At 36.1% G+C, this 15,058-nt stretch overlaps 2 protein-coding genes across 4 annotated transcripts; both read left to right on the forward strand.

Moving 5' to 3' along the window:
- The first annotated feature begins 62 nt into the window (after window positions 1–62).
- LOC105768445 (tRNA(His) guanylyltransferase 1) lies at window positions 63–4,939 on the forward strand. Of its 2 annotated transcripts, none has more exons than XM_012588362.2 (13): window positions 63–936; window positions 1,012–1,143; window positions 1,227–1,271; window positions 1,397–1,566; window positions 1,672–1,760; window positions 2,110–2,217; window positions 2,649–2,905; window positions 3,470–3,601; window positions 3,685–3,729; window positions 3,872–4,041; window positions 4,145–4,230; window positions 4,503–4,610; window positions 4,705–4,939. In XM_012588362.2, the coding sequence occupies exons 1-13, from the start codon at window positions 833–835 to the stop codon at window positions 4,831–4,833; spliced, it is 1,575 nt and encodes a 524-aa protein (XP_012443816.1). In that variant the 5' UTR covers window positions 63–832; the 3' UTR covers window positions 4,834–4,939. The 2 variants fall into 2 exon arrangements, with proteins under 2 accessions (XP_012443816.1, XP_012443817.1); XM_012588363.2 differs by having other exon boundaries at window positions 64–932.
- An 856-nt stretch (window positions 4,940–5,795) lies between these two features.
- Window positions 5,796–14,765, forward strand: LOC105768767 (starch synthase 3, chloroplastic/amyloplastic). Of its 2 annotated transcripts, XM_012588925.2 has the most exons (16): window positions 5,801–6,133; window positions 6,503–6,569; window positions 6,666–7,997; window positions 8,455–8,669; window positions 9,121–9,391; window positions 9,808–9,983; window positions 10,356–10,463; window positions 10,911–11,020; window positions 11,122–11,227; window positions 11,614–11,784; window positions 12,387–12,515; window positions 12,921–13,103; window positions 13,422–13,553; window positions 13,676–13,787; window positions 14,080–14,203; window positions 14,356–14,765. In XM_012588925.2, exons 1-16 carry the CDS (start codon window positions 6,014–6,016, stop codon window positions 14,486–14,488), a joined length of 3,489 nt encoding a protein of 1,162 aa, XP_012444379.1. In that variant the 5' UTR covers window positions 5,801–6,013; the 3' UTR covers window positions 14,489–14,765. The 2 variants fall into 2 exon arrangements, with proteins under 2 accessions (XP_052486979.1, XP_012444379.1); XM_052631019.1 differs by lacking the exon at window positions 14,356–14,765 and having other exon boundaries at window positions 5,796–6,133; window positions 13,993–14,131.
- Window positions 14,766–15,058: the final 293 nt, after the last annotated feature.

The raw sequence follows: 15,058 nt of genomic DNA on the forward strand, positions 1-15,058 counted from the left end.
TATGATTAAGTTTGATTATCGTGCTGGATTTCACATTTTGTTGATTAAAAATAAAAAAAAATGAATTTAATCGACACAGTTATGTCTAACAATTCTATTCTTTTTCATGAGGATGAGCTTTAGAGTAATGGTGTATTGGGTGTACCCGTTAGCTCAGGTTTGCCCTCCTTGATCGCTTTTGTTTGTATCTTCTCGGTTGTTAAAGGTTGCTATTTCGGCTAGAAGAAAAGAGATTAGCTTGATTTTAATGGGCTGAATTTTAGAAAAGTTTGAGTTGATTCAAATAGATTGTTATGACGAGTGTTTCTTTTACGCTAAAAGCTCCCTTTAATACCTTTTGGCGGCCGGACTTTGAATCATAGTTAGACCCAGACATATATGTAAAGAATTTTTAAAAAAGTCCGCCATCCCTTTGCTAATAAGCGTATCTGTCAGTGGTTCTTCGGATCGATCATAAATTCTCGGCTCCGTTGTTTGTCTTCCACTCCAGTTGACCTCTCTTGTTTCCACCTCCCTGTGAGAAGGTAGAGAGCAAAAGCATTTACTTTCTGCCAGGCTTGCTGAACTTCTTCTTGTGACTGACATGGCAAAAGTAATCCGTCGAACTCTCGCCGATAGAGGGCATCGTTAAAAGCATACGATCTTTTAATCCTGATAGGTTTCGCCGTCGACCATTTGATAGCCCTGTTCCTGACGAGCCCTTGAGGTAGAAGGGTTAAAATTCCTGAAATACTTAGCACTTCGAAGGCTTGTCTTCTATTCTACAGCCTCTGAACATTGGACACCAAGTGCTTGATCATTTTCCGGAGAGAGAAGGCAGTAATTTCAGAGAATGGCAAATAGCAAATACGAATACGTTAAGTCATTCGAGGTTGAAGACGAAGTAATGCCTCCCAATCTGATCGTCGTTCATATCGACGGGCGCGATTTTCGTAGGTAAATAAATTTACGTAAAGTAGACCCATTCATATTAACCCCTGATTTTTTTTTTCTTCTTTTTATTTTTGGTAGATTTTCTGAAGTTCATGAGTTTGAGAAGCCGAATGACGAGAAAGCCTTAAATTTGATGAACCAATGTGCAATGGCTGTTTTAGAGGAGTATCCTGATATTGTCTTTTCTTATGGATATGGCGATGAGTACAGGTAATCGTATCTTTAGTTTGTTATTCATCTGTTATTTAGAACTTTATTTAGATATCTTCTTTGATTTTATTTCTTTTGTCCAGTTTTGTTTTGAAGAAGACATCAAAATTCTACCAGAGGCGAAGCAGGTTTCTTTTATTTTTCCTATTCAGAATTTTCTCCAAGAATTCTTTACATGTTTAGGTGATGTTCATTTGTTTTTGAAAAATTGACTGAATTGTTGAGCCTTCTCAATTTGGCTATGAATGCGCAGCAAGATCTCCTCCGTTGTTGTGTCATTCTTTACTTCTGTATATGTCACAAAATGGAAAGAATTCTTTCCCCTTAAGGAATTGAGGTACCCACCCTCATTTCTTTCACAAATTGTATGCTGTGCATCACTAGAGATTCTTCAAGCATATCTTGCATGGAGACAAAGAGATTGTAAGTGATGATATTCCACCTATAAAACTCCTATAAAAATGAAAACTTTTGCAATCAATATGCATCAGTTGGAATCTATTAAATGATTTTTGCGTGGTTTGGCAGGTCATGTTCAAAATCAGTATAATACTTGTTTCTGGGAGCTTGTGAAAAAAGGTGGAAAAACAGAAATGGAAGCACAAGAAATTTTAAAGGTCCTAAACTGCTAATGTATGAGTCTTCATGTATGTGTACCTTTGGGGTGTATAGGCCCCTATATGTTTTCACATTTCCCCTTTCTCTGCTATAAGCTCACTAGTTTATGGACAGTGCAGCTCTTGATATTAATTTCAATATTTCTATTTCTTTTTTCTTAAGGAAAAAAAAGTCTTTTCATGTATGTCTTGTTTCCTTCAGGACAGCTGTTGATACTTGATGTGTCCTTCTAATTGATCACCGGAGAACTGCTTAGTTGTAGACTCTCCTTCATAATCAGAGGTCCTTTTAGTTTTCAAATTATGTATGGTTGGATGTTCTTATGCTTTGTATCTGTTGACTCTGCAGTATGCTAAAGAACAAGATAGAAATGAACTTCTCCATCAACAGTTTGGTATTAACTACAATGGTACTCTTGCATTGTTTCGTCAAGGAACTTGTATTTTCAAGACTGAGGTACTGTTCTACACTTTTGTATAGAACATGGTCTAAGGTATTCTAAAAGCTCATTGTTTAGTCCTAAGTTATTTGGCCTTAATCAGAATGCCCTTACAGAGCATGTTCCAGTCTTATCTGAAAGGGGCATGCCTGGATGTGCAAATAACCAAAGTACTTGTAGCTTTCGGTAGCATTTTGAGATATAGATCAACAAAATGATGCTATTAGCTTGGGACTGGCTTGAGATGTTATACCTCTTAAAACAAAACCTTACAGTATTGCTATGTCTTTTGTCTGAAATTCTGTATCAAGTTTTCTAGTGAAGAGCACCTTGGTATAGAGAACGTAAATTGACTTGGTCTGTCGTCTTTCTCCCCCCTATTCATTTTGTTCTTTGACATATCATATCTTTATTTGTCAACAAATGTTATCTTCTTTACTTTGTCGAGGTGGAAGATATTGTAAAGTACAATGAAGATGGAACGCCAGTGAAGAGGTTGCGGAGAAAGGCAGGTATTTTCCGCTCGGAAAATATAGCTGGGAGAAGATTTTGGAATGCACATGCAAGTCTTCTTAAAGAGCTGGGAAATTTCTCTGAGGATTGTTTCAAAACAAACCCTGATTACATCAGATCCTTTCTGTTTGAGAGCAAGCTGATGCCATCTACTTGGATTGTAATTAGAATAGATGGCTGCCATTTTCACAGGTAATACAAAACAGGTAAAGCTTTTTGTGTAGACCTGTGAATTGGAAGGGCCTATTTGGTCGGGTCAATTAGGGTTTTAATTTTTTTGGGTTATTTCAGATTTGGGTCATTTTCGGTTCAAATCATTTTGAGCTTGGGGTTTTTCCGTTTTTGGGTCATTTCGGATTTTTCATTTGAGTTTATACTTGAATTTGGGTTGTTTCAGGTTTTAGTCATGCTGGGTTCGGGTCATTCTGGTTCAGGTTATTTTTGGGATTTGGGTTGGGCGGGTTGGTTTGTTGACTTTTTTGGTTAAACCAGGTCGGGTTGAGTTTGGATTGGGGGTCAGGTTTTTGGGTTCAGGTCACAGGTCACAGGTCTACTTTTCTACTTTTTAATTTCTTGATGCTGCATCTACTGAGTTATATGTTTCTTCCGTTGCTGTCAAACGATTTTACTTGAAAATGTTGAATTCTTTTGGAAAAGGAGGGATGTTGTGGCATATGATCTATTTGATGAACAAAAGTTTGTTTGATTTCGTGCCCGGGTGCTTTCAAAGTTTACCTTTTTCTGTGCTTTTGGTAGATTTGCTGATGTTCATGAATTCAGTAAGCCTAATGATAAGCAGGCTCTGGGTCTTATGAATTTATGTGCGGTGGCTGTGTTAGAAGAGTTCCATGATATTGTTTTCTGTTATGGAGTTAGTGACGAGTACAGGTAACATGTTTGTTTATACTGTTTGTTTACAAGTTTCTTTTACCTGCTTAAGTAAATCATTTTAAGTTTGTTATTATTTTCAGCTTTGTTTTGAAGAAGGATTCTCAGCTCTATCAAAGGCGAGCTAGGTTTGCAGTCCTCCATTTTTCTGAGTTGTCAACTTCTGTGCATGATGCTTATGGACTACTACTCACGCCTTGATATCTTACCTTTAAATTTTCTTTTCTGACATGCCTTTCAACTAAATTTGGATAATATCATTTGTGGCAGCAAAATTGTTTCTGCCATTGTATCCTTTTTCTCTTCGATGTATGTAATGAAATGGAAAGATGTCTTCTGGAAGAAAGAGTTGAAGTACCCTCCATCTTTTGATGGACGAGCGGTTTGTTATCCATCAAATGAAATACTACAAGATTATCTGGCTTGGAGACAAGTTGATTGTGAGTCTCTTTAACGAAATTGTTTCTTCCCCTGGTAAAGTGTAGGGGTTGCTAGAGTAATACCACTTATCATAATCTGGCTTTTTTACATTTTTGGATGTAGGTCATATCAATAATCAGTACAATACCTGTTTCTGGAGTCTTGTTAAATCGGGAAAAAGCAAAAGCGAAGCTCAAAATTACCTGAAGGTCTCTTTTTGGTCACAATATGTTTATTCAGTTCTAACTCACTTGTGCGGCAAGCTTGCATAGTAGTTTTCCACTCATTTAAATTCCGTCATATTTTGCTAAAGACTATTATTCAGTTTGTAACAGAGTGTCTGTTGAAATTGTTTGCTGTAAAGGTGTTCATATATTTACAGTCACATAGAATGCTGTTTGTCATACATAAAATTATAATAGGATATGGTGGACAATGTCATGTCCTTGGTATCTCAACCACTCCCATTCTGCAATCGCAGGGCACTCAAGCACGTGAAAAAAATGAATTGTTGCTTAAAGAGTTTGGTATCAACTACAACACATTGCCACTGATGTTCCGGCAGGGCTCTTCCATTTTCCGTGTTAAGGTTGCTTCTCCACCATTTGTGTAGTGTTATTCCGAATATTTTACTGCATACATTTTACTGATGATATCTGGTTTTCTAATTGGTTTTTGTGCAGAGAGAAAACCCCACACTGCTAGAGAATGATGCTTCCTCTGTTGAGAAAACAGAAACTAAAATAGTTACAGAACATTGTAATATAATTGAGCAGAGCTTCTGGGAAGCACATCCAAGCATCTTGGATTAAAGGCTCCCAGATGCTCCATAGATTTTAAGGCTGTCTTGTTTTTCTTTGCTTTTAAAAAGAAACCAACTGTCATTATTTTAATTTATCTCATTTATCTTATTTGTCATTAGAGGTTGGAAATAAGGAACATAAACTTTGGCAGAGGCTCCAACCCATATTAATGATATACACACAAGCAATCAGGTATAAAAGATGGGATAAACTCTGCCTTTTGCTTTGTTTTAAGCAATAACACGTTGATTCCTGCAGCTAAATAAGGAAAAAAAAAGAAAAAAGGGTTTAATAAAGGTAACATTCACATGTTGTTCTTGGGTTTGCTAAGTTTCTTTAAATTAAGTTGATATTTTGGCAGATAAAAGAATTACTTTAATCTGACTAAAGGTTTTGGGAAATGATGATTATTACTAAATGTTCTTAGAAAATACTACTTATAATTCATATGAGATAAGTTACTTTCAGATTTCGAGTTTACTTTTCACCTCATTTTATTTTCATATATGGCGATATAAATTACTATAAGAGAAAAAAAATCTTCATAAAAGCTGGTTAAGAGCTTAATAAATGGTAACTTTGAAGAGCAAAGAAGACAGTCAACAATAGCAGTAAGACAATGGTGGAATAATGCTGAAAGATGCTCCCACGTGGCATCTTGCAATTTGAGGTGTAAATGCAGTGGCTGATTTTGATTCCACTCCATTGTATGGTTCGCCTACGTCTCATCCTAGTATCTCACCCTTACCCGAACCATGAGCAATTGAGTCTGAGCCTCTCAAAAGCCTATTTAGTACTTCCAAAATGTTCACAGATCTTTATAACATGATTTGTCGTGGGCTACTCTTCTCTGCAACCAAACTTCTCAGAATAAACGTTTTAACTCATATCTCACCGTTGGATCAACTTATAATCCAAAACTAACGGTCACCGGTCCCTTAAAAGTTATTGATATCGTGGGTTGCAGAACATTTTAAAATTTGAGGGTTTTATGGCTGAGATTCTAGGACTCCACTCTCCCTGTTCCTGTCTAACTAAAAATTTTGGATTCTTATAATTATTTTAGGATGTGGATGTGATGATCAAATTCTTGAATGAATGAATCTACAGATCTTAGTGGAGCAGAAATCTTCCCCAGAAGCAAAAGCTTAAGTACAAATATCCTATTTTGTGTTCTGACAATTTACCCATGGATGTGTCTTTGCAATTGCAAAGACCGTTGAGATTCAAAGAGGTGCTTAACCACAGGACTGACTGCTTCAAAATCAGACCCTTTCTTGGTTCCTTGTCTTTTGCTAGAACTATACAGGTGAACTTTCTTTTTTCTTTTGATCTTGAGCACGAAGTTTGGGATTTTAGGTGTACCTGCTCGTTTTTTTGTTGTTGATTGTAATGATAGTGGAACTGAGTATTTTGTCTTCTCTGTTCTTTTTCTTCACTATGTCGGGAAATTGCATTTCTTATTTGTTTCATATATAAAAACCATGTTTTCCAATGTTTTCCTGAGTATTTTATTTTCAGTTTATTGTTTTCCGTAGAATTTCATTTCTTTTTCATAGTACTACTGGTTCTGGTAGTGTTATGTCTGTTTGTGGTATTTCTCTGAGTATATAATTTCAAGTGGAGCTGTATTGGGATCGCATTTGCCTATTATTCTAATTTTGGTTATTGTTTTCAGTTTACTCCATGGCGTTGTGAGTGTCTTCCCAGCAGAGTTTCGCTTAGAGTTACGGCTGGTGCAGCTGGTCAGTTTTTGCTAAATGGTGTTATGGTTTTAAATTAACATTTTTGGTATTCAATCTTTGAATTTTTATTTTCCTGAAATATTGTGCTTTCTATAGATTTTTCAAAGAGGAGACAAAGAAGATTGTCTACCCGAAGCTCTAAAAGTTCGAAGGGTTTTGGCCGGAAAACAAAATTAGGAACAGGCAACCAGAAGAGGGATCAAAAGGATAATGGTGAGAATGAGGATTCAAACATTCCGACATTGAGTGAGTCTGAAGAGTCTAACCAGACAGAAATGGAATCAACAGTTGCTGTTGATGAAGAATCAACCATTGCACTTTATCAAAAGAATAAGGTAAATGAAAGTGAAAAGGAAGAGTTAAAAGAGGATGTACCATCAAAGACCAAAAGCTACCTGAATGCAGAAAACGGAAGTGCAAGGAAGGTTGTTGAAGATGTTCTGGGGTTACAGAAGAAAGAATTAATTTTGGAAAATGATACTGTGAGTACATCAAGAGATGCTGCAACCTATGAAGGAAAGCATTTCACTGATTACGCTATTACTGAAGAGAAGCATTTGGCTGGTACAGAAACTGATGGAACTGTTACCGGAAAGGATGAGAAAACAATTGAAGATGCTTCGGCAAAATTGAAGTTGGAGATGGAAGAAAAATTGCGTAAACAGGAAATTGAGCGCCTTGCTGAGGGAAACTTCTTGAAGGGGAACAAAATTTTTGTTTATCCTCAGACAGTAAGACCAGATGAAGACATAGAAGTGTTCTTTAATAGGAGTTTCTCCACTTTAAATGATGAGCAAGATATTCTAATCATGGGAGCCTTCAATGATTGGCGATGGAGATCATTCACTATGAGGTTGAATAAGACTTATTTCAAAGGGGATTGGTGGTCTTGCCAGATTCATGTTCCAAAGGAAGCTTACAAGATGGATTTTGTGTTCTTTAATGGGCAGAATATCTATGACAATAACGACAAACAGGATTTTTGCATAATTGTGGAGGGTGGAATGGATGTGTTTGCATTTGAAGATTTCTTGCTTGAAGAGAAAAGAAGGGAACTAGAGAAACTTGCAAAAGAGCAGGCAGAAAAGGAAAGGCAAGAAGAAGAGCAAAGAAGAATAGAAGCAGAGAAGGCAGCAAGCGAAGCAGATAGAGCACAAGCAAAGGTGGAGACTGGAAAGAGGCGAGAAATATTGGAACAATTGATGAAACAGGCTCCGAGATCAGTTGATAACATTTGGTTCATAGAACCTAACGAATTCAAAGGGGCAGACAAGGTCAAGTTATATTATAACAAAACTTCAGGCCCTCTTGCTCATGCCAATGAGCTTTGGATTCATGGAGGACATAATAATTGGTGCAATGGATTAACAATTGTTGAAAAGTTTCTCAGGTCAGGTAGAGAGGGTGGGGATTGGTGGTATGCAGAAGGTATGTTTCACAATTTATTTTTTGTTCAATTTGTAGTTGTTACTTTTTGTGATATTAAAGGTGATATCCAATGAGTCCAAAATTTAGAATCTGCCAAAATTTTGATCTCAACATTTTCTATATTCTTTATTCTAGACACTTTTCCCAGTAATTGTAAAAAAATGTTTATCTAGACTTTTATGAATAAAGTGATTGTTACGGCCGTGAGCATGCTCTTTATTACATGGGAGTTTTTGTTCGCATTAAATCAGATAATGTTTGCTCTTCTATTTTGGGTTTCTTTAATGTCTTTGATTTCGTTGGCTAGAGAACCATTTTATTCCTTTTGAAATGTATTTGTTTTTTTGGTTACTCATTAGATTTGCTGCATATAGTTTATTGTGATCATACTTTATAAGTAGAGGGTCATTTCTGTGGTGGTGTTTATCTTATGATCAAGATGGGGTTTTTTTTGCAGTTGTTGTACCTGGTCGTGCCCTTGTGTTAGACTGGGTATTTGCTGATGGACCACCTAAGGTTGCCACTATATATGATAACAACAACTATCAAGACTTCCATGCTGTTGTCCCGAAAAGCATTCCTGAAGAGATGTTTTGGGTTGAGGAAGAACACCAGATATTTAGGAAGCTTCAAGCAGAGAGGAAACTAAGAGAGGAGGCCATACGCGCCAAGGTTAGTTTACATGAAACTATCTTCTGAATAATTACTGTCAACTTCAGCAGTGTAGTGCACAGTGAAGATTCAAATATCATTCTATTAAAGATGTAAATTTCATGGCAAGTTGCAGAAAGGTTAGGTTAGTCAAATTTAAAAACATTGCAGTGAAAGTAAGGTTTTTGTTCACTGACTATGATGGCAGAGACAGAGATCTGATTGCTTGGGTTGTTTACTGCTGGCTTCTTTTTTATGCTTTCTTTGTTTCTCTTATGACTAGAATGCTAATTTTGAACCGTTCTCAGAATGCAAAGATTGCTGCTGGAAATGCATTTTCTGCATGTTCATTGACTGATATTAGTTTTGTTGTGTTCTAGATTTCAAGTATAAATAAACGATAAAAGGTTTATTTATTCATTTATCTTGGTTGTATTTACTGATTTAATTTTCTTTTCTTCTCTTGTCATAGGCGGAAAAAACAGCACGTATGAAGGCTGAAATGAAGGAAAGAACATTGAAGAGATTTCTGCTTTCCCAAAAACATATAGTTTATACCGAGCCTCTTGATGTTCATGCAGGAAGCACTGTTACAGTTTTTTACAATCCTGCTAACACAGTTCTTAATGGAAAACATGAAATATGGTTCAGATGTTCATTTAACCGTTGGACTCACCGTATGGGTCCATTACCACCTCAGAGAATGTTGCCTGCAGATAATGGTTCGCATGTAAAAGCTACTGGTAATTTAAGTTAACTTTCAGTTATGGCTTTCTCTATTTAACCTGGAGACTAAAGTTTTTCTTTATCTTCACCACTGCACCTTGTTCTTGTCACAAGTGAAGTTAATGGTTTGTGTATGACTTCTAGTCATGACACTTCGTCCGTAAAAAAAGAAGGCACTTTCAGCCAGTCTAAGAATATAAATGTAAATTACATATCCAAATATCACATAAATAAGAACTTATTTTAAATTCAATGTATACCCAATTTTAGGCATATATGACTTTGTCTAATCCCTTTTGGTGACATAAGGCATTCTTTTTATTTTTTGCTTTTACTGTATTAAGTCTTTGTATTACTGTTACATTCTTGATTTGCCTGCACTTTGGGGGTTTCTATTTTTTGAAGTTAAGACTTACTTTATGTGTATTTTCAGTCAAGGTTCCATTGGATGCATATATGATGGACTTTGTATTCTCTGAGCGGGAAGATGGTGGAATGTTTGACAACAAAGGTGGTATGGATTACCATATACCTGTTTTTGGAGGAATTGTGAAAGAGCCACCTATGCACATTGTGCATATTGCTGTTGAGATGGCCCCAATTGCAAAGGTAAATTTTGGACATTAAGGATGTTGACACTCTTAGAAACTTTTTCGATGCACTGATTTATCAAGGTTTTTCTAGATATTTTATTTTTGGTTTACAAATCCATTCAAATTCTTTCTCATAATGAAGAGAAAATTCTTTACGATGACATGCCCAAGTGAAAAGTGTTCTGGAAATGAGACAATTAGGGGGAGAGGATGCTGCACCTCTTATACAAACGGGACGCTGCAGATATCTGGGCTATTGACCTATTATAAGTCATATAACTGAATTTCATAGAGTTTTTCAATAAATGATTTTGGTGGAGTATTAATCTTCATTTTGTGGTCATATCTGTAGTAAAAGTCTCAGTTGCTTCCTTTTATAACATTGTAGGTTGGAGGCCTTGGTGATGTTGTTACGAGTCTCTCTCGTGCTGTTCAAGATTTAAACCACAATGTGAACATCATTCTTCCAAAGTATGACTGCTTGAACCTTAGCCATGTAAGCTTCATTTCTGTTGCTTTAGCAAGATTCCCCGCCTCAAATGATGGACATTTGTGGTTTTAATTCTTGCTTACTTGGCATTTTACTTGTAAGCTTGCATGTTGTGTTAGCAATTGCGCATCAGCTGGCTGACATTCATTTTTTCTTTAATAAGATATTTGTGGCATGCACCTTTCCTATTGGATTTTCTTGAAAACAAAAGTTCTAAACATGGCTTACCTACCATCCTCTCTTTATGCACCCCCGTCCTTATTTGGGCATTCATGATTAAAAAATTTGTGCATGCTACTTAAAAATGTTTTGTAATCATATAGACTGCTTCTCACTGTTATTCGTATCTTAATTATCAAAAACAGAAAAATAAAATCATTCATCACCTTTCATTTTTATCAAACTTTGTCTTTTAATAATTTCAGATCTTTCAATGGATGTTTTATGATACAGGTGAAGGACCTACATTACCAAAAAAGCTATTCTTGGGGTGGCACTGAAATTAAAGTTTGGTTTGGTAAAGTGGAAGGCCTTTCAGTTTATTTTCTGGAGCCACAAAATGGGTAATTTTGATAATCTATATGCACATTTGAGAATTAAAATGCTTCATTTTAATAAACAAATTACAATCATGAGAATGCTTTGGTGTTATCGCTGCCTGCAGATTTGTTTGGACAGGTTGTGTTTATGGTTGCAAAAATGATGCAGAGAGGTTTGGCTTCTTTTGTCATGCTGCTCTAGAATTTCTACACCAAGGTGGACTTCAGCCTGTAAGTTTAGATTCAAGTTATAGTTCTGTTAAAAAATTTTTTTTTTTGTACATTTGATAATTTAGGAAGGGGTGGGGATGCTCAGGTTTAACCCAAGCTGTAGTGCCATACAAGTTTCTTGCCACTAGGCCTAGATTTTGATGGCTCTCTGCTTAAATAGTTAAATTCACGTACTGGGCAGTATATCAAGTAAACCACCTACATGCCTGGCAGTACCTTTTAGCAATTATCAAAACCCATATGTTTTGCTGTTCAGCTCTATAGGCCCTACAATTCATTCATAGAAGAGTATTATGGGTACACCACTCTCTTCAATGATTATCTTTTCTTGAATGCGTGGACAAATCCAAAGATAACCATATTTAGTTTTGCTTAACCTTCGGCAGGATATCATCCATTGCCATGACTGGTCTAGTGCCCCAGTTGCATGGCTATTTAAGGACCATTACATGCATTATGGTCTTAGCAAAACTCGGGTTGTCTTCACCATACATAACCTTGAATTTGGAGCGCATTTCATCGGAAAGGCTATGGCATATGCAGACAAGGCTACAACTGTATGTACCCAAATTTCCTTATAGCTAATGTTGCTTACTTAATACAGTAGCTCTATACATGTATAGATCTTTTCCTACATATAGTGTATTTATGATCAATTGCTCATGGATGTTATATTTTGGTTCATTTGGTTATCTACTTGCCTTTCATATATGTTTTAAGTTAAAAGGTATATAAAGTAAATGATTTAAATTATATAATGTGGTCAATTTAGGACCATATCCTTGGGTTGGGGCACCACCATACCAGTAGGCATTAGCTCTTTCCATTTTCATTTGAAAAGATATAACTAACTGCACAGTGGTTCAGAAATTTAATCATTTAAAAAAAAAAAAAAGAAGTTTCGTTGTGTTTACTTTCCTCTTTGAATTTGAACTCCTTTTTTGTAAACATGATTGAGTATAGTTCATACGGAATATAAGCAAGTGATACGTCTGTAATAACCCTTTTTCTGATGCTTCCAAACTATTCAAATTATATTTTTCTATTTTACATCATCCTAACATCATGCTACGGTATATAAGACAAGATATTTGGCGGTCTTTTATCTTTCATAGTTCCTATGATGATGTCTTAGTTGCTTCTTATTCATCTTATGCAGGTATCCCACACCTACTCAAAGGAGGTTGCTGGAAATCCTGCAGTAGCTCCTCATCTTCACAAGTTCCATGGAATATTAAATGGAATTGACTTAGATATTTGGGATCCGTACAATGATAAGTTCATTCCTGTGAGTAGATATACCTTTATTTAATAAATCCCGTATCTATGAGCTTGTCCCCAGGCCTTAAATGAATAAAAGAAGGAACTGTTATGTATCTGTAGGCTTTATGTTTTACTCGATTCATATTTGAATAGGCAAGAACCACAAGACCTTCCTCTTCTTTTTCCTTTCGGAAATCTTGGCCTTTCTTTTTTTCATTTAAAGTTGTATTCTAGGAAAGAGATGATATGTTGCCTTGATGATTTGACAAGACTTGATAAATTTTGTTGATACGATATTCTAAATCAGATTTAGCAATTAATGCTCGTCAAGATAAAAGAGTGTCAATGGGCCTCTAGGGTATTCTTTTGATGCTGTTGTCCCTTTTTTGCTATTATTATTGTTCTTAATGTGTGATGCTTGTCGTTCCAGGTACCTTACACTTCAGAAAATGTTGTTGAAGGCAAACGAGCTGCCAAGGAAGCCTTGCAGCAAAGGCTTGGTTTGAAGAAATCTGATCATCCTTTGGTTGGAATCATTACTCGCTTAACTCACCAGAAAGGAATCCATCTTATCAAGCATGCAATTTGGAACACCTTAAAACGCAATGGACAGGTTCCCTGGCCCCCCCCCCCCTTTCACCATCCCCTGTATGAATTCATATGGAATTAGACATTATTTGATCTGTATCATCTGGACTTCTCAGTGGTGACATTGACGTGATATTCCCTAGAGCTTTCACTTGACCATTCTTTTTCTTGCATTCTTAATACGAATGTGCTCGTGTAATGAAGTTGGGAAATCATGTTGTCTGATATATTTGGAATGAATGTATAAACAAGGAAGTTTAGTGTCTATTGTGGGCATCCGTGGTTGTGTATTTCTGCTTAATTCATATTAATAAGTGCATGATGATGACATTCTTGGTGGCAGGTTGTATTGCTTGGCTCAGCTCCTGATCCTCGCATCCAAAATGATTTTGTGAATTTGGCCAATCAGCTGCATTCATCTCATTCGGATCAGGCTCGCCTTTGTTTGACCTATGATGAACCTCTTTCTCACTTGGTTTGCACTCTCGAAGTTTTTTTCGTTTATGATTATTCTCTAAGGAGCATACTTATATTTTGCCTTAGCAATATGATCCTAGCAGTTTTAATCTGTGTTCTTTTATTTGTCTATTTTTACAGATATATGCTGGTGCCGATTTCATTCTAGTTCCATCAATTTTTGAGCCTTGTGGACTGACGCAACTGACAGCAATGAGATATGGCTCCATACCTGTTGTTCGTAAAACAGGAGGTGTGTACTCTCCTTAAATCTGTAATTTTGATACCTCTAAACTATATTCTTCTACGTCTTTAATTACGAAGATGTGTAGATATGTGGATGATCTGTTACCGAGGATATGGAAGTGTGCAACGATGAATTACATACATCTAGATTTCTCATATGTTTTGCAAATTGCATCTGATTTCATTGAATTTTTTGTTTGTCTCGGATGTAGAACTGAAGAATCTTACTTGGCCTCCGTTCTTACAAGTTAGATCTTCCTAAAGTGTATTGACATTGTGTCTCAATTACTTGTTTCAAGGACTTTATGATACTGTATTCGATGTTGACGATGATAAAGCTAGAGCTGAAGCACAAGGTCTTGAACCCAACGGATTTAACTTCGATGGAGCTGATGGTGCTGGAGTCGATTATGCCCTCAATAGGTGAGTTAATTTCTCAGCACCTTTGTAAGTGCATTTGTTCATCCATTCCTTCATTATCAATTAGTTTCCAGAGTTCCCCTAATCCACAATACTTGGTTCTATGTTCTGAACGTATATGATTGATTCGATCTTCTGAATTGTTAATAATCTAGGGCTATCTCTGCTTGGTATGATGGTCGGGACTGGTTTAACTCATTGTGCAAGAGGGTGATGGAGCAAGACTGGTCTTGGAATCGGCCTGCGCTTGATTATATGGAGCTGTACCATGCGGCAAAGAAATACTAAAAGCCGATTAAGCAAAGATGCAAATCGTTACCATCTCCCATAGCCTGTACATTGTTTACTTATACCTTTTACTGCCATAGTTTTAGCACTTAAAATCATTCCTCCATTTTTGTGTATCATAAAGCAATTGGTTCTCTTCAAAATAAGGGAAAAAAAAAGTAAAAAAGAGAACCAAACGTGTATCATTCTCGAGAGCTACAAATTCTTTTTGACTGCTGTTACTTCATCTCTATGAAATGATAAAATAACGTGAAAAAAAATTGTATGAAAACACAAATATGGTTGAAAAGTAATTGTTTATAATGTGCAAATTTGTGGTGATGATTAACAACAAAATGGATAAACAATTTTTCTTCCTTTAAATTTATAAAGCGATTTAACATATAATGGTACCAATTTTGGTATGTAAAATCCTGGACATTGATTAATACCCATCCAAGTTAGGTTGATCTATAAGCCAATTAGAGACAGAATTATCAGTCATTTGCATAAAGTAACACTCAAAACTCTAAAACTAATATATATTACATGCATTCCTCTTCATACATATATTTAATACAATACAACTTT

Source organism: Gossypium raimondii, chromosome 5, assembly GCF_025698545.1.
Source record: "Gossypium raimondii isolate GPD5lz chromosome 5, ASM2569854v1, whole genome shotgun sequence".
Taxonomy (NCBI): Eukaryota; Viridiplantae; Streptophyta; class Magnoliopsida; order Malvales; family Malvaceae; genus Gossypium; species Gossypium raimondii.

What these genes read in the sequence shown, in the direction of transcription:
- LOC105768445 (XM_012588362.2), top strand. Translation starts at nt 833, where the DNA reads ATGGCAAATAGCAAATACGAATACGTTAAGTCATTCGAGGTTGAAGAC. An exon ending in AAGCACAAGAAATTTTAAAG is followed by an intron (nt 1,761 to 2,109) that starts GTCCTAAACTGC and finishes TTGACTCTGCAG; the next exon opens with TATGCTAAAGAACAAGATAG. An exon ending in CTCTATCAAAGGCGAGCTAG is followed by an intron (nt 3,730 to 3,871) that starts GTTTGCAGTCCT and finishes CATTTGTGGCAG; the next exon opens with CAAAATTGTTTCTGCCATTG.
- LOC105768767 (XM_012588925.2), top strand. Translation starts at nt 6,014, where the DNA reads ATGGATGTGTCTTTGCAATTGCAAAGACCGTTGAGATTCAAAGAGGTG. An exon ending in ATGAACCTCTTTCTCACTTG is followed by an intron (nt 13,554 to 13,675) that starts GTTTGCACTCTC and finishes CTATTTTTACAG; the next exon opens with ATATATGCTGGTGCCGATTT. An exon ending in TGTTGTTCGTAAAACAGGAG is followed by an intron (nt 13,788 to 14,079) that starts GTGTGTACTCTC and finishes ACTTGTTTCAAG; the next exon opens with GACTTTATGATACTGTATTC.